General features: G+C 44.0%; 1 protein-coding gene across 1 annotated transcript; it reads right to left on the bottom strand.

Annotated features, from left to right (window-relative positions):
• Positions 1 to 1,213: 1,213 nt before the first annotated feature.
• On the bottom strand, positions 1,214 to 23,651 carry CCDC174 (coiled-coil domain containing 174). Its single transcript, XM_023619915.2, has 11 exons — positions 23,473 to 23,651; positions 21,173 to 21,277; positions 20,347 to 20,447; positions 14,886 to 14,944; positions 12,673 to 12,850; positions 9,550 to 9,645; positions 8,255 to 8,397; positions 7,722 to 7,816; positions 4,897 to 5,029; positions 2,763 to 2,915; positions 1,214 to 1,687 (listed from the first exon to the last, which is right to left on the bottom strand). Exons 1-11 carry the CDS (start codon positions 23,512 to 23,514, stop codon positions 1,389 to 1,391), a joined length of 1,404 nt encoding a protein of 467 aa, XP_023475683.1. The 5' UTR covers positions 23,515 to 23,651; the 3' UTR covers positions 1,214 to 1,388.
• Between the last annotated feature and the right edge of the window lie 1,064 nt (positions 23,652 to 24,715).

Genomic DNA, 24,715 nt, shown 5'->3' with positions numbered 1-24,715 from the left:
CTATGACATGGAGGTTAGAGGTTAAGTTTGCAACAATTTGCAATTTTTGTCTAATACTGCTTGATACTGGGGTAGCAAGACCGAGAAAAGAGAGCACTGGAGAAAGCACGAGTCTGGAACAAATATGAGCCTAAACAAACTGCATTTAAGTTCCAGACCTGCCACTTAGATGCCACATAACCTTGGATGAGTCGCTGAGCCCCTCTGCACTCCAGTTTGCAATCTGTAATGAGAATGGGGCACTCCCACCACCACCAAGACTGCTCATCACTGAGCCCACGGGACGGCAGGCTCCCTCGGCGCTTGAGGGTCTGCTCTAGCATGTTCTTACAGGACTCACGGCGTGGGAGGCGGCCACAGGAGCCCTGTGGGCCTGGTTGGCCAACTCCTACTGCTTGTCTGCAGCTGTCAAGAGGACACTGAGGTGTAGCAGGCAGAGGACGGGGACGGAACTCAGGCACAGGAAGTCCCTCTGGAGCCCTGCTCAGCCACCCACGGTTAGTAAAGAGGAAGGGACCTACCTGCCCCTCACTCTAGCCCAAGTCTACTCCCGTCAGGCTCCTGAGGCGACTCGGCTCCGAGAGTGATGAGGGCCGAGGGCAGGAGCAGCAGGAGGCAGGGGAAGCTGACTGACTAACTCCTACAGCCAAAACGTATCTGGCTGCCTGACAGGCCCCACAGCCTCCACACGTGGCCCGGTCATTCAGTACACACTTACTGAACGCCCACTACAGCCGGTGCTGGGAACTGCCACTTAGGATGGATGACAATACAAGTGACTGACTCCCACTTCTCCGGCTCTGGAGGACAAAGTTCTCCTCCCTCGTCTCTTTTATCTTTCAAATGCTATTGCTGAACAGCCCAGCAGCTTCAGGGTCCTCTTGGAGACCAGATCACTTTGCCTCCCACACAGTGTCCCCCAGTTTGCCACTGTTTGACAGTCAAAAATTCCTCCTGAGAGAAGCTCTATCAACTCATCTGGAAGCTGAATCCTTGAAACAAGGCCATCTCCATGCTAGTATTTGCAAAAGAAAAGGAATGGAGCCCATAAATCTGAATGAGCCATGGGAATGGGGACAAAACAGAAAGGGTTACAAGCTCCTCGGTGCCAAAAAATACAGAATATTTCTACTCTATCACAGCTTACACACACATCCAGATGAACATGTCTCCAGACCAATTAAAAGAAATGAACAGCCAAGTGGCCACAGAGTTCCCACAGTAACATTCATTTTCTTCCTTGCTGACAAATCCAGCCTGAAGTTTCTGTTTTCCAGGGAAAGGACAGGAGGAGAAAGGTACAATTCAGTCCCTAATGTTACTTTCCCCGCTCAGAGAGAGGAAGGCACCGTCAACAGTAGGAACCCAAGTCCGAATGTTTGTTAAGTTCATGTCACTTGTTTATAATATGATATCATATCATCAAGAGTTTCGAAAGTGACCGTGGGGGCTCGTGGTGGGCTGCTGGGGGCAGGAGAGGATGATGTGCGCGAACAGCCAGGGTCGTGGCCGGGGCCCGAGTGCTGGCCCAGGTCAGTCTGTGCAGGCGCAGGTCTGCTCCACGTCTGGCTACTGAAAGAAGCAGTTCTCTTTTGACCCACAAAGTAATCGGATGGTGGGGCAAACTCGGGATCTCTCTCAGCCCGGAGATCTGACTGCCTCTTCGACCAGTACCCAAAGGAAAATTCTAGAAAAAAGAAGAAAGAGTATTATTAGAACTGATTATTGAATCAGTTGAATTTTTACTCTTACTTTTTAATAATCATCGCATATATTTCTTAAAAGCCACCTCCAATTCTCTGGAGAACAACGATAGCAATAACAAAACTATAATACAAGGTATATGCAATGCCTACAAAAGCAGGAGGACCCAGGCTAAGGAAAGGGAGTGACTACTTCCCGATGAGGAAAGATCTGAGGAAGGCTCTATGGAGAAGGCAGGCTGGTAGGCTCTGGAAATAGCACATCTGAGAGAGGAATACAGAAAAATCAAACACCCACATCATTTGGTTGACGTGATGCTGTAGGTATTTAACATTAAAACACAAGTTTCGTCCTTTACTGAGTTTTAGAAGACACAAAAGGCACCTGTGCATATCTGATTTGGTATTTCATCTCTATTTCTACCAGCAGCATAACCAAAGGCACTCTCCTGTTTGCATGTCTTTTACTTTGACCTTGCATCTCATCAGCTGGAAGAGCATGAGCTGATGCACTTTCAAGAGGCATAAACCACAGTCTTCCTCCAAGGAGAGGCTGCTGTGGGCACCATGGTTTATTTACAGAAAATTTTGCATAACTCAATGGAACCATATGTGAATCCAGGTTAATACTCTAGAATGCAGACTATTTTCAACTGAATATAAAAGAGAGTGCTAAAAACAGAGGACATTAAAATACCAAACCTTCCTAAGATTTTAAAAAGCAGTTCCTGAGAAATGGCCTTCCAAAGCTGTAAAACCATGAGGGCAACAAGAATTTTAAAAACTTCCCCCAATCGCTTCTAAAACAGAAATTGCCCTCTTGACATGACGTGCTGTAGACTAGATCTGGTCTTTTGTAATCACACTTTCTAGTGCTCCTGTTTACAGGCAGTGTCTGGGTATCAGGAAGAAACAAGTTCAAGGGTCTGGAGAGCTCCTTAAGCCTCAAAGGACCACTAAGACTCAGCAGAACCACATTCTTGTCAGGAGAACCAGAAAAATCTCCTGTGCAGGGCCCATCACTGGAAAGGGTTTGCACCTTGGAGCCCAGCCACCTACCTTTTCCTCTGTCCCACTCCCGGACGTGTGGCACTCCAGGCCTGGTGTCCTTCCTCTCCTCAACGATCACTTCTACTTTGCTACTCTGGGCAGCAGCACGCGGAGTCGGCACGGCCTCTGGTTCCGGTGGCAAAGGCCCAATCACACCTCCACCTAGTTTTTGTGGGAGAATGAGACATCACTATAACAAAGCTAAAGCTATTCAAAAAACAACCGAATATGAACTAGAACATGCTGATCCTGCGAAAGGTACTAACTAGTATTTACTGAGCACTCACCATGTCCCAGGCAGGGGGCTAAGTGCCTGCAGACAGTAGCTCATTTCATCTTCTAACAACCCTTGGAAAGTCAGTATTAGTAACCCCATTTTACAGACGAGGAAAATTAACCTCAGAAATGCTATGCAGGTAGATAGAGACAAGAGCCAGGATCCAAACCCAGGTCGGTTGGATTTCAAAGTCTCTGTTTTCCACAATATCACTCTGCTTCCCCAGACCAACAACTGCAGGACCAGAAATCCCCAATTAGTCAACTAAGAGTCCCAGACAAAGCAAGGGGACTTAGGGTGAGGAAGAGCTGGAGTCTGGTGACAGGCTGCAGGCTAGTCAACTTTGGCCATATTTGAAAAGAAAATGGACTTTTTAAAAACACTGTAGTGGCGCTTCACATCTTGTGGAGATGACAGACGTTCAGGAGTAGAGCCAAAGAGAGAAACACTGTGCAGAGCGTGCTACAGGGAGACAGCATCTATATGGAGACCACACAGACGGTTTCCCAGTCCCTAAGTGTTTCTGGGCTCCTTTCAAGGCTAAACTGACGCTGAAGTCAGAATTAGAAAATGGCCCACACTCAGCACACGGCTTCAGGAGAGCGGAGAGGCGTCTCTGTGCCCCTAACACCCACACTCCCCTTCTTCCTTTTGGGACTAGAATGCCCCCAGTGTCAGTTGGGTACGTGCCCACCCTGCTAGACAAGCCATTCCCCAGCCTCCCCTGCAGCGAGCGTGGCCCATGGACCGCCTTCTGGCCAGCGGGATGTAAACGCACAGGCTGTATGTGACCTCAGAGGCACACTGCTAAAAGGGAAGCTGGTTCTCCTCCCCTCTGCCCGCTTCCCCGCGGCTGGATCACGAACACGTGCTGGGGAGCAGGCGGGGACCACGCAGCTGGGAACAACACTCTGGGGCCGGCAGAAACAGGGGGACAGGAGGCAGCCAGGGACTGGGTGACAATCTGGGGCAGAGCTGCTACCTGCCTGGACACCCACCACCTCCGAAGCGTTAAAACAGAGAAACAGACTTCTGTCCTGTTCGAGCTAGTCTCCGTCAGGGTCTCTTTGTCATGGCAGCTGAGCCCAGACTAGGACAATTCATACAGGGAGTCACAGGACTATGATTTTTAACAGTCCTTTGATAAGCTGTCTCTATGCCTACCTGTAAAATCTTTACTTTATTAACTCGCTTTGTGAACGTATTTCTTCTTTAAAATAATTTTATAATAGCCAACAAAAACTATAGCCATAGCAAAAGAAATCAGGTCTAAACCATGTATGTGCACAACTAAACTTTACCCTAAAACACTTTTCTCTAAGCCCCAGTTACTAAACCGTGCCGCTCTATGAAGCAGCACAAGGGACTGTTTGTTCGCGTCCTTGTCTGTATAAAAAGATTTTTTTGGAGGGGCTGGCCCAGTGGCGCAGCGGTTAAGTGTGCATGTTACGCTTTGGCGGCCCAGGGTTCACCTGTTCAGATCCCGGGTGTGGACACGGCACCGCTTGGCAAGCCATGCTGTGGTAGAAGTAGAGGAAGATGGGCATGGATGTTAGCTCAGGGCCAGTCTTCCTCAGCAAAAAGAGGAGGATTGGCAGCAGTTACCTCAGGGCTAATCTTCCTCAAAAAATAATAATAATAAATAAATAAATATATATATATATATTAAAAAAAAGATTTTTTGGAGTGTCATTCTGCACCACTTTGGTTATAAAAACTGTTCCTTGGCAGTACCTCAAAGGTACCCTGCTTGCTTAGAGAGTAAAACAGAATGACTAATTTCCATACTGCCAGTCCTATTAGTGAGACGTCAGTGGAACTTAGAATTTTTCCTTTTGAAGTTTAGAAACACGAGCCATGATATACCTCCACTTTCTTCCTCTGCTCCATCTTCTTTTGACTTTTTCATCTTTTTCTGTCGAAGTTTCGCAAGTCTTGCTTCTAACATAGCCTTTCGCTTTTCCTTTATGTTTTCTCGTTTTGTTCTCTGATCTGTTGTCTGCACAGAACAGAAACTTAGAAAATTAAGTCGAAAGGATAAAATAAATAATTTTATTTTAAAAACAGACTAATTAGTTGATTTTCGTGTCACCTCTAAGAAGCTATCCTTGATATCTTCAAAATGAAGACCATTAAAATACTTTTACACAAGCTCTCTGATGTTTTTTAAAGTTTATTAAGGGTTCACGGAGCATCCTGGAATGCTTAACATTCAAGAAAACCAACCAATTCTGTTCTATGCTTTACTTACTTAAATAATTTTGTATTTTCTTACCCAGGCCACTCCAAAGTACCATATTTGAAACCAAACTTAAAACACCAAAGTTAGGTTACTTCCAAGCAACTGTAATCTTAAAAGTCTGAAACAGCAAGACAGCATGGCAATCACCTTTATGAAACCTATAAAAATAGCCTTCTGATAAAACTGTCACTATTTACAGATAACATGATATCACTATAAAAACCCTAAAGACTCCACCAAAAAACTGTTAAAATAAATTCAGTAAAGTTGTAGGATACAAAACTCAATACCGAAAAACCTGTGGCATTTCCATACACTAATAACAAACTATCAAAAAGAGAAATTAAGAAAACAATCCCATTTACAATGGCATCAAAAAGAATAAAATACTTAGGAATAAATTCAACCAAGGAAAGACCTGTACGCTGAAAACTGTAAGACACTGATAAAAGAAACAGAAGAAGACAAATAAATGGAAACATATTCTATATTCACGGACAGAAAATATTAATATTGTTAAAACGTCCATACTATCCAAAGGCATCTACAGGTTCAGTGCAATCCCTATCAAAATTCCCATGGCATTTTTTACGGAAATAGAGCAATCCTAAAATTTTTATGGAACCACAAAAGACTCCAAATAGACAATGCAATCCTGAAAAGAACAAAGCTGAAGGCATCATGCTCTCCAATTTCAAACCAAGTAACAAAGCTATCATAATCAAAGCAGAAGGGCATTGGCGTAAAAACAGACACACAGATCAGTGGAACAGAATAGAGAGCCCAGAAATAAATCCATGCATGTATGGTCAATTAACTTATGAAAAAGGAGCTAAGAACACACAATGGGGAAAGGACAGTCTCTTCACCAAATGGTTCTGGGAAAACTGGACAGCCACATGCAAAAGAAAGAAACTGGACCACTATCTTCCACCACACACAAAAATTAACTCGAAATGGATTAAAGACTTGAATGTGAGACCTGAAACTGTAAAACACCTAGAAGAAAACACAGGCCCTAAGCTCCTTGACATTGGTCTTGGTGATGATTTTTTGGATTTGACACCAAAAGCAAAGGTAACAAAAGCAAAAATAAACAAGTGGGACTACATCACACTAAAAAGCTTCTGCACAGCAAAGGAAAACATCAACAAAATGAAAAGACAACCTACCGAATGGGAGAAAATATTTGTAAATCATGTATCTGATAAATGGTTAATATCCAAAATATATAAAGACAGTTATACACCTCAATAGCAAAAAAAACAACAATCCAACTAAAAGGTGGGCAGAGGATCTGAATAAACATTTTTCCAAAGAAGACACACAGATGGCCAAAGGTACATAAAAAGGTGCCCAACATCACTGATCATCAGGCAAATGCAAATCAAAACCACAATGAGGTACCATCTCACGCCTGTTAGAACAGCTATTACCTAGAAAACAAGAAATAACAAGCATTGGAGAGGACATGGAGGAAAAAGGAACCACGTGCACTGTTGGTGGGAAGGTAAAACGGTGCAGCCACTATGGGAAACATTATGAAAAAAAATGATCCAGCAGTTCCACTTCTGGGTACTTACCTGAAGGAAACAAGAACACTAACTCAAAAAGCTATCTGCACCCCAGGTTCATTGCAGCATTATTTACAGCAGCCAAGACATGGAAACAACCTACATGTCCATCAACGGATGACTGAAGAAAATGTGGTGTGTGTATACATAAAACGGAGTATTATTCAGCTATAAAAAAGAATGAAATCTTGCTGTTTGCAACAACGTGGATAGACCTTGAGAGCATTATGCTAAGTGAACTAAGTCGGACATATAACATTGTTAGTTTCACGTGTACAACATAATGATTCAATATTTGCAGATACTGCGAAATGATCACCTTGATAAGTCTAGCTAATGTTTGTTACCATACATAGTTATAAAATTTTTTTCTTGTGGTGAGAACTTTTAAGATCTGCTCTCTCAGAAACCTTCAGATATGCAATACAGTATTATTAACTATAGTCACCATGCGGTACATTACATGCCCAGGACTTAACTTATTTTATAACTGGAAGTTGGTACCTTTCGACTCCATTCACCCATTCTGCCCATCCCCACCCCCACTGCTGGCGTCCACCAATCTGTGCTCTGTATCAACTATATCTCAATAAAAAAATATAATAAAATATCTGGTTTATGGCTATAACAGTATTTATTAAATATCAGAAATTGATCTTTAATTTCAACAAAATTGAAAGTTTTTATTTTGATGCACTTTTGTTTATCACTGCTCTGTATACTAATAAATAAAATATTTTTTCAAAAGAAAAAAGCATTCTGAATATCAATTTAAATTTCTAGTTAGTTTACCAGATTTCTTTTTTGCAGCCTGATCCAATAAGAAACCAACTGCTCAAACCCTTCTTAACATCCACTCTGAACTGAATCTGTACCTGTTCGCGTAGCATCTCTAACGTTTTCATTTGCTTGTTTCTCAACTCTTTATCTCGGGCAAAGGCGAAATATCCAACACCAAGTTGCCGGGCCTCTGAAATAAGTCAAAATTATCCAAAAGATTAGAATTCCCTGACCAGTCAATTAGACTCAGGTCAAATTTCCTACGAAAGCAAAAAAGAAATACAGCAATATTTGGCATAAGTTAAAAAAAAACAGGTAAGCCAAAAAAAAAAGTTAGAAGTTGTTTTCATCCTGTTTGCCAAGTGATCGACACAACAAAGATGCATTAATTTTTCAGACATAGGCTGTCTCCACTTCTCCTGAGGAACCTCTTGGGTTAACAGACCCTCTGTTAGGAAGATATTTGCAATATGAGTATTTTTCAGGCTATAAAGTGAACAAAGGGGACATTTTCCAGTTCCAAAGCAGGATCTTTCATTCCCACGTTAAGAGCAGCTTCATCCATACCTCCCTTTACGCTCCCCGTCAGCTCAGAAAAGTGATTTAGGAAGCTGCAAGATGAATATACCATTTTCACGAATGTCTTCGTAATGGATGGGCCCCATGGGCCTTTTGAGAGCCTCCCTCTCTTCTTCTTCCCATTGCTGGCGCTGAAGCTCTTTCCTCATATCTTCAGACAGCAAGGTTTTTTCATTAGCAGGACTAACAAAACTAGTAGGAGAACAGAACAGAAACTACCTTTAGGTCAGCGCTGTGACACGGCAACGCTTCAGCCCAGGTAGCTGGACCATGGAGAAGTAACTAGTTGGTAAAGACAGTTTCCTTACAGAGGTTTCTGACCTGCAGTACCACTGGGAAATTGCAAAAACTATTTTCACCCTTTTTTTTTTTTTAAAGATTGGCACCTGAGCTAACATTGGTTGCCAATCTTTTTTCTTTCTTCTCCCCACAGCCCCCCAGTACACAGTTGTAGATTTCAGTTGTGGGTCCTTCTGGTTGGGGCACTGCCCTTTCTTTAATCAAGCAGCCAACCTGTTACATTAGCATAACAGACTTGCCTCGGCAATGAAGACAACTCACTTTCCCTCCCACCTGGTCCTGGGCTGAACGGAGGAGGCGGGCCAGGGAGTAGGAGGAAGCCCGGGCCTCCCTGGATGGTCCCCCGCAGGGGCTGTGGGAGCTGCATAACGCTGCACCCCAGGCAGTGCCTCGTGTCCTGTCAGAGGCTCAGGGCTCCTGCACCTCCCCGCTGTGCCAAGCCCGGGCTGACCTGAACCTGGAGGACCCGGACGAGGTGGACCCTCCCCCAGTGCTTTCCACACAGCGCTGCCCTTGGTGAGGGGAATTTTAGTCCCTGGGAGGTTTTAGCGAGTTACCTCTTAGGTGTGTCTTAGGCCCCACAGAAAAAAATATAGCTCTAAGGCCCTGACTTCAAAATGCAAAGATGTACAAAGAGGAAGCGACTAAGCTACCTCCCTGCCCGCCCGACCTGCTGTGGGATAACCAAGTGTACATTCTTCAACCCCCTTCTCCACAGAGGCTGGTCTGGGGGTTTGGTTTGGGCTCACTCCGTTTGTTACTCTGTAACAAGACCTCTTCTCAAGTAAACAGATACAGCTCTTACTCAGCGCTTTTAGTAGCTATACAACAGGAACGAGCCACCATTCGGGTTGTTCACCACATGTAGACTATGTGTGTATGTGTATGTTAACCAGGAAAAAGTGTTTCAGTACATCTTCCATATTAAAAAAAGGTCTCCTTACTGGAGCCCCGAAGATACTTCACTACAAACAGCCTCGCCCACAAAGCAATCCCTAGGGCTGCACGCCAGGCCTGGGCAGAGCTTTGCCAGCACACACTTACAGCCTCCCCTGAAGACTTTTATCCATCTCCAGCAGATCTGGGAAATCCTTCCTCATACAGCGACGGGATCGCCCTAAAGAGTCCACATAATCCACCCTGAAATAAAAGTGAAAAGACATGAAGAAGGCTTTGTCCGCGACACGTGCTCCCTAAGTTAGGGAGCTGGTGCACAGTGACGACGAATGCAGGCCTCACTACCACGAAAAACCCTCAACAGAGAGACCAGCACCACTGATAAGAACAGGCATTTTTAAAGTTAACAGTTGACACACAATAAGCTCATTGTGCCCTTTATGACATCTCAGTTTTAGAAACTACAAAAAATGATTGATTTTGTACGTCTGATTGCAGAGATAAACGCTCCAGACAGAATCTTGCTGCAACATCTCAGAACTTACTTTAATCTGGTTTACACAATTCTAAATATTTTATCGGCATCGTAATAACTTTGCTCTCTACCAGATTCTCAATTTGCTCATTTCCTCAGAGTCTTCCCAAAACTGACCTTATTTCTTCCAATTGGTAGATTCTTCCCAATGAATTAGAAATTTCTCAATATAAGTCATGGTATTCTGGGGACTCTTTTTAATCAGGAAGAAGTCAAGCAACATGCACTTTGTACCACAAAAGCCCCTCCACAGCGGGCCAGTCTGTTATCCATTACCCTTCGCTCTTCTTTCCCCTCTTTGCCCAAATGAGACAGCAGCTCGAGACAGGGGAACCAGGCAGACGGCAAAGCAAAATGACATCCTTGGACTTCCCACAACAGGAAACACGGGCGGATCCTCAGGGAAAACATTTTATTTGCATTATGATGCAACACATTTTTTACTTTTAAATTACGGGTGGGGAACTTCCCACAGCCATTAGCAGGTTGCTAAACACACAGAAAGAGGCCAGAAGTGCTGGTGGACCAGCTCAAGGCCAGATTCCCATGTATGTGGCTTTGCTTTTGTCAGCAATTTCTTTCCTCTCACACACGCTGACTCAATTGTTAGACCACGATTTAAAAATAGAATGTTTGGGAATCTATGACTTTAGTCCTAAAGCTGATTACCCCCAGAAATGAGACCTCCAACTGCAGAAAGCAGTGTCTTTCTTCCTTTTCTTCTTTTCCTTTTTTTTCCTAAAGGAATGGAAAAAGAAAACCATCTAGCCAGATGGTCTGAGTAATTATTTACAGTATTTTTGCAGAAAGATTTTCCACCACCTGGAACTTAACTACCGAAAGGTTTTTACAAGTAGTTACAATTCTGAGCTTAATTTAAAAACAAAAAAAGTGTGAGAACTGCTTGCAGTGCATCTTCCTTCACCATATGGTGGCATGTGACACCTTCGATTGCCCTCCAAACTCTTCGAATCACTGACAAACTGCTTGTAATCACACAGGCATTAATAAGAAAAAAAAAAAGACACGCAAACCTTTCAAAGGAGACGAGATTTCTGCTATGAAAAGCAATCACAGGCTATTCTGTTTCTGGAGAAGGCTCCAAAACATACAGAGCCCATCACATCAGAGCTGGCAAGGCAGCAGGCAGCAGCTGCTCTACGTCATCAGCAACCGCCGAGAGAGCTGCCGCGAACGCGTCCTCAAGGGACGGCAGCAACACGGAGGCCCGGGGCCACCCATCTTCAAAGGGCTCTGGGGAGAGTTAAGGCACATGCCAGGCTTCCTAACAACAGCAGGCAGGATATAAAAAGTACCAAAAGTCTGCCTCGAATCTTTTCCTGGTCATGAGGCCAGTTCTGTGTCAATAATAAATAAAAGGTAAGAACCAAAGGAGCGGAAGTGTATTTAAGGGCCACCAGAGTTCAGATGAGGGAGAAGTCACTTAGACCAGAAAGGACGAAGAAAAGCGTCCACGGAAAAGACCACATGTACGCACTTCTCCTCTGGTTGCTTCCAGCAAACACACAGCCAGATAACCTGCCCCAAAGAAAAGGTTCTCAGAAGGTAGGTAAGAAGACATCTGCGCTATCCCATTGAGAGTGTTATTTCTGGACCAATGTGGACATCCTCGGTAGTACGAAGATGCCGGTTCTCTGCACTCCTCAGTGGCCCTCAGAAGCCGGACTGCTCTCTCAGGTCACAAAGGACTCCTGCCCACAGGGCCGCTGGCTGACCAAAGGTCAACACGTGCTGCCAACAACCCCAAGCAGGCCTGACGAGCACCTGCGAGGAGGACCCTGGAGCCTGGAAGGGAGGGCGGGGCTCGGCACAGGCAGGAGGGTGAGCAGGCAGTCGTTCCCAGCACACTTTCATGGCATCAGTGCACCTCTACACAACTTTAAGCTCTTCTGATCAAGTTTCTAAGCAATGTCTCAGATAGGGAAAATCATTATAACGGAATTTCCACTCTAATCTCTTTACTTATTGACACATTGGTCTCATCAGGCAAAGGCAAGTGTGGTTTCCCATCTCTCACCTACAGGGAGGTAAAATTCAGAATAATTTTAATAATGAAGGTTGACAAAATGTCTGCTTCCACTCTACAGACAGCAGTTTCTTGTCTAGCCCAGAAAACTCTGACTTCCTGAAGGGAGTGTAAGGCAAACAACCATGGGAACTAGGCGTCAGCACCCGTCTCACACAGGTCAGGAAACTGAGCCCCAGAGAGGTTAGGAACTCGACCAAGGTCGTATCGCCAGTGAAAGGCGAAGGCAGTGCCATCAGCTCCAAGGCCCGGCACTGTCAGAAAATTGTCACAGCCAAGGTAAGGCTCACGGGACCAGTTCTGCTGGCCTCTTCTCGCAGGAAACAGAGCTCACCACCACCTAGAGGACAACTCTCCGTGAGGTGTAAGACAGACGGCAGCATGGGTAACAAAGGAACGTGCTCTGCCTAAACCACGCTTCACAGGAATGAAACAAGTGGCCCGACACCTCCCGTGCCTGGCGCAGTGCTGGGCACACGGCAGGAGCTCAGTCTTTATTTGCAATTATTTCCTCATTGGAACTGTTTCTACATCTGTAAATCCAATCTTACTTAAATGAAGTCTCAAAAGAAAGAAAACTGAGGATGACTAAAGAGAACAGTTTGATAACAACCAAACAAAATCACTCTCAAAAAGGAAACGCAAGTCTGACGATGTTAACATGACGAAATCACATGACATCACCAACCATTCTTCGCTGGGATCCTGGGGAGGAGGTATATCTTTTTCAGAAAGATTTTCTTCATCATCGTCTCTTTCTCCCGCCTTTCTAGAATCTCTGTTGGCACCAAACGCCTCCACTTCTTTGTGTCTGTCTATGATCTTCTGCGTGAAATCCACAAGGTACATATCCTCCACTTCTTCATCTAGGACACAAAAGTCAATTTTCAGATTCTTGACATCAAGGAGGAAAACCACACACGGAAGAGAAACGAAGCAGTCCCATTCATCGCTGGGCAGCTACATGGCCCCTGATGGTTCACTAGTGGATGCCCCCACCCCCAGAACACTTACAAAGACACAGAGCCACCACGGGACCTGACAGAGAAGCTGTAAACAGGCCACTGGAAACACACATTATGAAAAAATCTTTTAAAAAGCCTAAAGTTTTCTACTGCCTCATCAATACGCTGAGTGAGCAACACCGTCCCAGAATGCAACTTTAAGATAACAAAACCATTTGATTTCAAGACACTCACACGGCCAATTACATAACACAGAGGCAGAACTGCAGTTTTCATGTCATCAGACCAGGACAATCGACCTTTGTCACTATAAACACCTCTCTAGTCGTGTGCGGTACATCACTTAACCCTAATTATATTGTGGTGGTATGGTGTTTTAAGTGTCATAATGCAGGTAAAAGAAGTCATCTGAAATCCTTTCAATCCAATATACACCACTCTCAGGCAAGGCACAGTGCCGGGATCTGCAGGCACACAGAGATGCATAAGATGCTATCTGTCCTCAGGGCTTATGATCCACCTGAGCTAAAACATCCACTGCAGGTTAAACAGCGAGCTGTGGCTTTAATTTAACCCAGGAGAGGTGAGGTACTCGCAAACAAGGTTTACACGAAGTTTCACTACGCTGGATTCGGGTCCAGTCACTGCCGTCCTCCTCTGAGGACAGAGACTAAGCTCTAGGGAAGAGATGTCAGGGCCTCCACTGCCACTGCTGGTGCACCCCACGGCACAGTGGAGGGTAACTGAGGTTCCAAACACAACTCGCCCGAACATGCAGCTCCAATACGCCTCTCAGGAGCGGGGCCTGCCAGTTTGGACAGAACCACATTTCCACGTCCACAGGCACACTCCTTTGGACCTGATTTCTCTATTAACTATATAAGTAAAGTTTGAATCAAAAGAAAAAGATTTTAATTTTTTCACAAAGCCACAAAATAACTCAAATGAGGAAGAAATGTATTCTTCTAGAGCTGAGCTACACGACTCCTGACAGGGAGGCCTCCTGGTAGCTGGCCACACTGCTGCTTCTTCAGAAGGCAGGCAAAACCTTGCCAGGTGGCCCTAGCTATGCGAGTGCCTGACCCTCCTGCGTGGGGCGCCCTGCCAGGCAGGAACCTGCCCCCGGTGCGGAAGAGGGGGCTCAGCTGGCAGGGCAGCCCACCACCTGGTCCAGCCCCACCCTCTCCTGCTGCCCCGCTGCCCCTTCTCCCAGCCCCTCCTGCCAGCCACGCTCGTCTGCCCTGCCAGCGATGCCCTGCCCTCTCCTCCCTCTGCCGGTCTGCTCGCACATTCTCCCTCCGCAGAAACCCTTTCTCCAGCTCTCCAAAGCCTTTACGGGCCTTCCACATCTTCGCTTTCCCCGCCGTTTGGCAAGGAAACATGCACTGCCTTGTGAGATCTCTTCTACTGTCATCTAACTGAAGGTGAGTTTTCTTTTTCTAGAAGGTATGAGGAAAGGAGGATCTCCTTTTTATTATTATTTTAAAGCAATTATAAGCACATCATAGAAAAAATAGAAAACAGAGAACAACAGGGAAAAAGCAAACATAACTCTAGCATCTCGATATAACCCTAATTCCCCCCGTCCTTTCCTTCTTAAATATAGCTACAATTGTTCGTAATCGTGGCCTAGTGAGACCTGGCTTCCTAACTTTGTTCTATGCAGTTTCCTGCACTGATGACACCCTCTGAGGGCAGAGGCAGAGAAACCGCTTATACTGGACGTGCTCGTCCCCTCACAGCACCTAACGCGCAGCCCAGCACCCACCGTGCAATCAAAAAATCACTGCTGACCGTATCTCTGTGCTGGCCCAGAAAGCAACAATTTGATTTTTAAAATTTCTCCCTATCCTTACAGTTATTTTAACAAATAATAAAATACCATACAGTTGTATGAATTACAGAAAACAAAGAAATATAAATAATTGCTATTTACCAATAAAGTCTCCTTTAGTCATTTTTTCATATAATTTGGCTTTTTCTTCCAATTTTTCCCTAGGAGAAAAAAAGACAAGTATTAGAAATGGTCTTACAGCTGCCACTCCCGGTAAGGCTGCCCCACCCTCAGCCAGACTGCAGCAATCTGCCCAAGACGTCCAGCCTGATGAGGTGGCCATAACCAGAGCAGAGCACCCGGCCCTGAAGGGCCCCTCAGAGCCAGCCACAGCCACTCTGCCGACTGAATGTGAGCTCCATGAGAGCACGCTCGCGCTTCTTATTCATGACTACATCCCAGCGCCCAGAACAGGACCTGGCGCACAGTAGGTGCTCAATCAGTATTTGATGAATGAATGAAGATGCCAACGTAATTTAAATGCCAAGTGCAACTTCAATTAAATACCAAAAAGAGAGAGAGATGTCCAAACAAAACCATTTTCTACTTATAACCTTCCAAATGGATCACCAAATTTAACGCAAACTCTTTGCATTACTGTTTCTAGACAAAGGTCCCTGGTCATCCATCTTTTATTCTCTAAGGGAGCTAGAGAGCAACTTCTTATAAGTCTGTTAAAAACATGATGTCTGTTTTAAACAGAGCATGAATAATTTATTCACACACACAGCTACTAAAAAACACGTCAACCCTTGTATTTCAATACAGCAGCCTCTCTGCTCACATTAATTCTGGTGATATTTATTTTTTAGTGGGCATAGACCAGGTAAGACAGCTGACAATTCTGGGGTTTTTTTTTTTAGGAAGATTAGTCCTGAGCTAACATCTGCTGCCAATCCTCTTCCTTTTGCTGAGGAAGACTGGCCCTGAGCTAACATCCGTGCCCATCTTCCTGTTCTTTATAGGTGGGATGCCTGCCACAGCATGGCTTGACCAGTGGTGCAAAGGTCCACACCTGGGATCCAACCCGGGGAACCCTGGGCCCCCAAAGTGGAACGTGTGAACTTAACTGCTGCACCACCAGGCCAGCCCCCGACAATTCTTTATTCTAGAAATATTTAATGCTGGTAAAGAGCCCCAACGAGGTCATCTGAGCTTTTGCTGGTGAAGGATTGGGAAAATTTCGTTTCTAATGGTGTCCCAAGGCAATAAAGTCCCCTGGTCACAAGGCTGTTTGCTCTGGAACAAGTTACTTAACCTCTCTTGAACCTCAATTCCCAAATCGTAATAGCTGAAAAGAACAGCAGTGCCTCTGAGGGTCGTCAGGAAGATGAACCAGATCACACATGTAAAGCATGCCATCAGTTAGGTCATCTGCATCTTTATCATCTAAGTCAGACAGAGTCCTCTTTATTTCACACATTCATTCACAAGTACTCATTGCCTGCCTCCTCTATGCCAAGCACGGGTGGTGAGGACTCCGTGGCAAACAAGACAAAAGTCCCAGCTCTCATGGGGTTTACATTCCACAGGGGGAGAAAGATAATAAATAAGTCATGAAAAAGAGGATTTCAGACATGAGAAGTGCCATAAAGGGAAGGAAATGAGAGCAGGTTTCGCCAACAGAGGCCCTGCCACGCATTAGGGGAGGGCTCTGTGCACCAGCTTAGTCATATCACCTTCTAAGAGGGTAAGCTGCCCTATTCAGAGGAGGCTTAATGTAACAAGCTATGTCATCACGGAATACTATTGTCTTAGTGAACAGAAAACTTCAAAAAATTTAACAAATAAAACACACAAAACCCCAGTTATCAGGACAGAGTAACCAGGAGGGACACTGAGTCAGTTGGGCTAGTGGAGGGAAACCTTTCTGAAGGTGACATCTGAGCTAAAGCTTGCAGAGCAAGGAGAAATCAACCATGATCCAGAGGGAGAAGGCAAGTCAGGCAGAGGAAAGAAGAGGGATGAGCTGGACGTGCACAAGGAGAGACCAGCATGGCAGAGGGTCGGAGCAAAGGCGAGAGTGACCAAAACAGAGCGAGGCAGGGATAAGCGTGCATGGAAAGCATAAGAAGGCTGGACGAAGTGGAACAGAAGACAGTTTCAGACAGCAGGAAGAGGCTACAAATGAATAACAGAGGTCAGGGAGGATGTCAGGGAAATAACCACTGGATTCAGTAGATGAGGAAGTCACCGGTGACTTTAAAGAACAATTTTCTTCAGTCGAGCAAGGAAGATGGAATTCAGAGAGCAAGAGTGAGAGACACTAACCCGGAACCCACTATGTGCCAGACACTATGTATCGCCTTTACTCCCTAAAGGGCTTCAGGAGCTAGGTAATTAACCACCTCATTTCACACATAAGGAAAGAGTCTTAACAGATAAGCAACTTGCCTAAGGCCTTATATCCTCGTGGAACTGTCTCTGCCTGTGTTGAGCTCAGGAGAGATGCAGAAGTCCCACAGATCATGGACAGACTTGACAGCTCACAGGTACAGTAAAGCCAAAATATTCCATAAAAAGTTACTAGATAGAGGGGCTGGCCCCGTGGCCAAGTGGTTAAGTTCGCGCACTCCGCTGCAGGCGGCCCAGTGTTTCGTTGGTTCGAATCCTGGGCGCGGACATGGCACTGCTCATCAGACCACGCTGAGGCAGCGTCTCACATGCCACAACTAGAAGGACCCACAACGAAGAATATACAACTATGTACCGGGGGGCTTTGGGGAGAAAAAGGAAAAAATAAAAAAATCTTTAAAAAAAAAAAAAAAGTTACTAGATAGAAAAATCACAGTAAAGTACCAAGGAAAACTCTGTTATAGAGAGTAAATAATAAAAGATTATGCCCATAGCTAACATCACACTATGGTGAAAAGCTGAGAGCTGTTCCCCTAAGATGAGGAAAAGACAAGGATGCTCACTCGTGCCACTTCTATTCAACAGAGTATTGGAAGTCCTAGCCAGAGCAATTAGACAAAAAAGAAATAAAAGGGATCCAAACTGGAAAAGGAGTTGTTAAACTGTCTATACTTGCAGATGACATGATATCGTAAAGAGAAAATCCCAAAGACTCCACCAAAAAACTGTTACAACTAATAAAAAAATTCAGTAAAATTGCAGGATACAAAAATCAATACACAAAAATGTTAGGTTTCTATACACTAATAATGAACTATCAGAATAGACACACAGATCAATGGAACCGAATCAAGAGCCCAGAAAGAAACCCACACATCTATGGACAGCTAATTTTTGACAAGGGAGCCAAGAACATACAATGGAGAAAGAAAAGTCTCTTCAATAAACAGTGTTGGGAAAACTGGACAGTCACATGCAAAAGAATGACAGTAGACCAGTATCTTACACCATACACAAAAATTAACTCAAAATGGATTAAAGACTTGAATGTCAAACCTGAAGCCACAAAACTTCTAGAAGAAAACATAGGCGGTACGCTCTTCGACATCAGTGTTAGCAGCATATTTTCAAGTACTGTGTCTGACCGAGCAAGGGAAAACAATAGAAAAAATAAACAAATGGGACTACATCAAACTAAAAAGTTTCTGCACAGCAAAGGAAACCATCAACAAAAGGAAAAGCCAACCTAACGATTGGGAGAAGATATTTGCAAACCATATCTGATAATGGGTTAATATCCAAAATACATAAAGAACTCATACAACTTCATAGCAAAAAACGCAAACAACCTGATAAAAAACTAGGTAGAGGATCTGAATAGACATTTTTCCAAAGAAGACAAAGAGATGGCCAACAGGTACATGAAAAAGCGCTCAACACCACTGATCATAAAGGAAATGCAAAGCAAAACCACAACGAGCTATCACCTCACACCTGTCAGAATGGCCATTATCAAAAAGACAAAACATAACAAGTATTGATGAGGATGTGGAGAAAAGGAACCCTTATGTGCTGTTGGTAGGAATGCAAACGGGTGCAGCCACTATGGCAAACAGTATGGAGGCTCCTCAAAAAATTAAAAATACAACTACCATCTGAACCAGCAATTCCACTTCTGGGTATTTATCCAAAGAAAATGAAAACACTAACTGGAAAAGATACATGCATCCCTATGTTCACTGAAGCATTATTTACAGTAGCCAAGATGTGGAACCAACCTACCGAGGAAAAAAAATGCAGTGTATACCCACCCACACACACACAATGGAATACTATTCAGCCATTAACAAAAAAATGAAATCTTGCCCTTTTCGACAACGTGGAAAGACTTTGAGGGTGTCACACTAATGAAATAAGTCAGACAGAGAAAGACAAACTGCGTGATCTCACTTATATGTGGAATCTAAAGAAAACAAATAACCAAAAAACCCCCAAGTTCACAGATACAGAAAACAGACTGGTGGTTGTCGGGGGTGGGGTGGGGGGGGGAGAGTTAAAAGGTCCAAACTTCCAGTTCTAAAATAAGTAAGTCATGGGGATGTAATGTACAACACGCTGACCATGATCAATAATACTGTACTGTATAGCTGAAAGTTGCTAAACAATCTTAAAAGTTCTCATAAGAAAGAAAAATGTTGTACCCAGGTATGGTAATGGATGCCAACTGATATTATGAAGCTCCCGATGACATTCAACGGGAAGGACACGTCATCGTCTACGCGATAATCTTACCAAAACCAGTTAACGTGACTGTACTCAGACCATGGGCCACTGTAGAAACAACGGGCCTGGACCCTTCAGAAACACCAACGGCACACCAGACGACAAAAGGGAAGGGAATTATTCTAGATTAAGAGAAACTAAAGAGATAATGACAACTAAATGCAATGTGTAATCTTTGATTAAATTCTGGACCAAATTTTTTTTAAAAACACAAATATAAAAGATATCATTGTACTAGGGTAACTGGTGAACTCTGAATATGGACCACAATAGATAACACTATTTTATCAGTGTTCAATTTGTTGAGTATGACAGCAGTACTGTGGTTATGTAGGAGAATGTCTTTACTCTTAGAAGATCCACGCTGAAATAGTTACAAGTAAAGCATCAGGATGTTTAACAAAGTTTCTCTACACACACACACACACACACACACACACACACACACGAGAGAGACAGAGAGAGAAACAACACAAATGTGGAAAACGGTAAGTGGTGAACTTTGATGAAGAGTATTAGAATGTTCTCTGTATTCTTCTTTCAATTATTCTGTTGATTTGAAGTTTTTCATATTAAAAAGTCAGGGAAAAAATTTAGTTTCTAAATGCTAATGTCACACCACCTAGCCCAGAACCACACTCCCACGGGGACACTTCTTAAACACTTGTTGATAATCTTAGCACCTGACGGGGGCTCAAAGTGGGACTCCGTTTCATATTTTAAACTGAGGCTATGTCCTATCTTCTTACAGGACTACAGATACAACTGCAAATTATATTATTTTTGGAGTATATTTTATATGTAGAGTATTTGGTTAGAAGGATGATAAAAATTAAAATTGTAGTCAAAAAAAGTAAAAGTTGAACTTTCCTTCTTTGCTTGGCCAGCGTCAACGGTAAGTACGTTTCAGAGAGCTCAGCTTCACCTTGCTTTCTCTAAAGTCTTCTGTTCCTCAATCTTCTGCTCAGCATCCTTCTCAGCTCGATTTGAAACTCCTGCATTCTGCTTGCTCCAGATACTTGGTTTCTGGAGAATAATTTAAAAAGACAAAACAGAACCACCAATGATTGCAAAAAGTCTCTACTTGTACATCAAAAGAAAAAAAGAGAGAGAGACCATTAGATCTTATGAATCCACAGAGATAACTAGATCTTCTGATAGTCAACCTATGTCCTGCAAACAGACCGTACATGGCAAAGCTGGAGCTGAATAAAAAAGCCCTAAATTATATAAAGAATTTCTTTATACAACTGCATAGGGTTCCTTCTCTATCTTTCATCTCCTGAATCATTACAACCTAATTTAAGACTCCAATGAAAAAGTATATATTACAGAGAACTCATAATACAAATAGTAGATACCATTACCTATAAAATTTGAAACCATTCACAACCCTTAAAGACCGTGCTATTTTCTGCTATATTTCTATACATCTGCTTATCTCTGTTTGGATTTATAACACGTACAGAACAAGATAATCTTCCATGGGAATGCAAACAAACCACTTATTAATAGCATGTACTTTTCAAAAGAAGTGATAAAGATTTAGAGCATTACAATGTGCTTTTAAATAATCTCACTGATTTCTATTTTAAAATTTAAAACATTTCATGCAGATGTTCAAATATAAGACAGAGATTGTTCCTTAACATTTGCACATAGCAGACACCATGGACACTTCCAGAAAACCTAAGTATGATATACTTCCTCCATGTTTGGAATCAATGAAGATAATCAGATCTTATTTTTACCTTATTAGTTGCTTTCGGTTTTCCCAAAACTCCAGAATCTTTTAGAAGTTTTTCTTGTTTGAATTCTTCTTGTTTTCGGAAGAGTTCAGCCTTAAGGTCTACCAACTAGAATAAAACCAATAAACCAAAAAAACCATTTATTTCATTCTAATGACTGGATTTCTAAGTTACTATAATTCTCAAAGCAAGATTTCAATTCCCTATAAATGGACAAAAATGGATATAAAATTAAAAGTTTAAATGTAGAATCCAGTACAAAATAAAACCAAGTCATATTTCATGCCAGCTCTGTCGGAAATGTACTTCTACTCTAACTTTCAACGCTCAAAGGCTCTCCTCGGGCATGGGGAGAGTGATGAAGCAAAGTTAATGAAGTCTGCATCTCTAGATGCAGATTCAACTACATTAGTAACACCTTCTCTCTGACTGGCACCGTACTTGGCTTTTTCACATGGTATAATCTCATTTAATCATCATAACAATTTATCATTTCTCCAGGGAAATGTCTTTGTTTAGCAACTATCTGAATACCCAGGCTGTGCGTGGCACTTTACACTGAAGACCAGGATACAAACATGAATCAGATAGACTCCCGCCTCAAGAGGAGCCTACAATCTAAGAAGGAAAGTAACTTATAATACCAGTAAGATGTAACAAATGACCTTAAGAGTGGAGGAAATAGCACAAAAGTCCAGATAAGGGAGCATTTCCGTCTGTCCACAGTGATCAGAAGCACCTCTAGCTGAACCTTAAAAAACAGGCAGATTTCGACAGCCAGAAACAAAACGGACTGAGTAAATAAGAGCAGCTCAAGTTAGTTTCTGTATGTTTCTAAAACATACATTCTAAAACAGCTGAATCACAGGGTTCAAGAACAGGAAAGCTCAGGGCAAAGGGAACAGGCCTATGCCCAGCCCTCAGCTCAGCCACCGCTGTCTGCTCTGCAAAAAAGGGACACAATGACAGTTTGCTTTTGAAGGATCGGGGCACAGTTGCTTAGACACGTGGGCATCTATAAATCATTTACTTAAAAAGCCCAGCATCACGGACTGACTTTTAAGGAAAGGACTGACTTTAAGGACTGAGTTAAATGATTTCTATTTTGGAAGAAATCAATTTAAAATAGCTTCGGCATGGATTTTAATAATGCAAAGGGTAGTTCATCCCAGGACCTAATATTCTAACATTTTAAAAACAAATTGAAAACTTTCACCTCTTCTTTTAAGCTGTCTTTACCACAACAGTTTTCCAGGCACACGTTATCCTACTCTACAACTACTTTTGAATTTTGAAAGAAAGATGCTCAGAAAATCGTCAGTTCTCAGATGGCTTTCTGTTACGACTGTTGCTAATTTTAATCTGTTGGGATAACTTGAAGATTTACAGCTCCTTGGCTCTGAATCGTCAAACATAATAACAAGTACCAATTTTCAGTATTCGATGAGGAAAGGGGCTCAAATATTGGAACATTTATTTGTACCCCTTTTGCATCCTAATACTCTGCAGTAAATTCAAGATTCCATCAAAGGTTAGGCGATGTGCTCTGACAGAACAGACAAGGCAACAGCTTTGGAGTAAAACAGACTGCGCCAGTCCTCTCACTAAGAATTCTGTGTGAGCCAGGGAAAGCCACTTCCGCTTTCTGAGCCTCAGTTTCATCACCTGCAAAACGGGGATATTACTAGCACCTACCTCCTAAAGCAATAGGAGGATCCAACGAGCCAGCGGATGCAAAGCGCTGGCACAAACAAGCACTCAGGTCCTCTTCCCAGAAGCAACCAGCCTAACCAAACCCCCTACACCCGTGAGACTCGCAGCCCCCAGGCAGGCATCCCATGGGAGCATTAACAACTGTTTCGTTCCTGGGCTGCCGCGGGGCACTCTCGGGTCCTGGGGAATGTCACACTCCAACGTCCCGGGAAGACCCTGCTGGACCCCGGGCTGGAGAGGAACCAGGAAGGGTAATGAGTGCACAGCAAGCACAGACCGGGGCTCCTCCCCGAACCTAAGGCCGCAAGGAGGCCCGGCGGGTCGTCGAAGGGAGGCAAGGAGATGCCGGACCCGGAAAAGACGCCAGGTTCAGGACCGCGTCCGAGTGGGGAAGCCTGGTCTGGGCCCCACGTCCTGGGGGAGAAGCCGAGTTCAAGGGCCTGTGGGTAAGGAAGCTGGCCCGGGGTCCCTCTCGGAGGAGCAGAGCCAGGTTCGGGTCCCCAAGTGAAGAATCAAGCTAGGTCGAGATTCTTATCTGGTGGCAGCGGGGGGAACTCGGAGCCCGTAGCATCATCTATACCCGCACTCACCGAGGAGGCCGTGACGTCCAAGGGCTTCTTCCTCCGGTCCATGGTCGCGCCAGAGGGGCCCGGCCCAAAGCGAACCCTTCCCGGGGCCCTACAGGCCTCCTACGCCTGCCTCCGGCGCAACCGGAAGTGTCTGTTAAGCTAGCGACGCTGGGTTTGCGTGTTGGCGCCATCTTGAGAAGGTCATTACATGCTGAGTCTCGCGTTTGCCACCATTTTGAGAAGGTCAGGAATGCCCAGGGTTGGCGTTGACTGCTACTGCCATTTCGAAGAGGACGAAAGACGAAAATGGCTAGTGTAGGCGCCATCTTGAGAAGGTCTACATGTGGCTTTCAGAGCAGCGGACGCCATCTAGAGTGGGGCGGCGGGGTGTGGGCGAAGGCGCCATCTTGGGGAGGGCGGAATGAACTCAAAGTCTGTATTTAAAAAGAAGAGTGAGTTAGTGGGACTGGAAAGATCTCAATACCATTTGAGGACCTGCTGTGTGCTAGGCACTGGCTGGTGCTTTTCACACTTTGATTTATTTAATTCTCACAAGAGTCATATGAGATTAGGATTATTATACTAATTTTAGTAGAAATAACAATAACAATAGCTAACATTAATAGAGCACTTATTATGTGCCACTTTACATATTTCAGCTCATAAGAGCATGAACTCCAAAAGCCAGCTTCCTTGGTTGAAATTGCTCCTTCACCACTTACTGACTGTGTGACCTTGAGAAAGTTTCTTACCTTTTCTGTGCCTCAGTTTCCAAATGGGAATAAAATAGTATTTACTTCATGGGAGTTAATGAGGATTAAGTCAGTTAAATGAGCTAGTCTTGATAAAAATATTAATGATTGTGGTAGACACACTAGTGACCTCCCTCCATTGTAATGATGTTAGAAGATGCCCATCTTCTACTCCCCAGACCTGGTGACGGTGTTACCTTACGCGGCCAAAGGGAATTTGCAGATGTGATTACATTAAACATCCTGAGATGGGGAGATTATCCAAGGAAGCCCAAGGTGATCACAATGGTCCTTATAAGAAGGAGGCAGAAGAGTCAGAGTCCATGAGAGAGAGCGGAAGATGCTGCGCTGTGGACTGTGAAGAAGGAAGATGGGAGCCTCTGCCAGGCAGTGTGGGCAGCCTCTGGAAGCTGGAAAAGACCAAGAAATTCGTCATCTCGGGCTTCCAGGAAGAAGGCAGCCCTGCTCACTGCAGAGCTTAGCCTTGGGAGGCTCATTTCAGACTGTCCGCC

This window comes from Equus caballus, chromosome 16 (assembly GCF_041296265.1).
Source record: "Equus caballus isolate H_3958 breed thoroughbred chromosome 16, TB-T2T, whole genome shotgun sequence".
Classification (NCBI taxonomy): Eukaryota; Metazoa; Chordata; class Mammalia; order Perissodactyla; family Equidae; genus Equus; species Equus caballus.
Note: the sequence above shows the minus strand (reverse complement) of the source record. Positions and strands in the feature narration are given on the sequence as shown.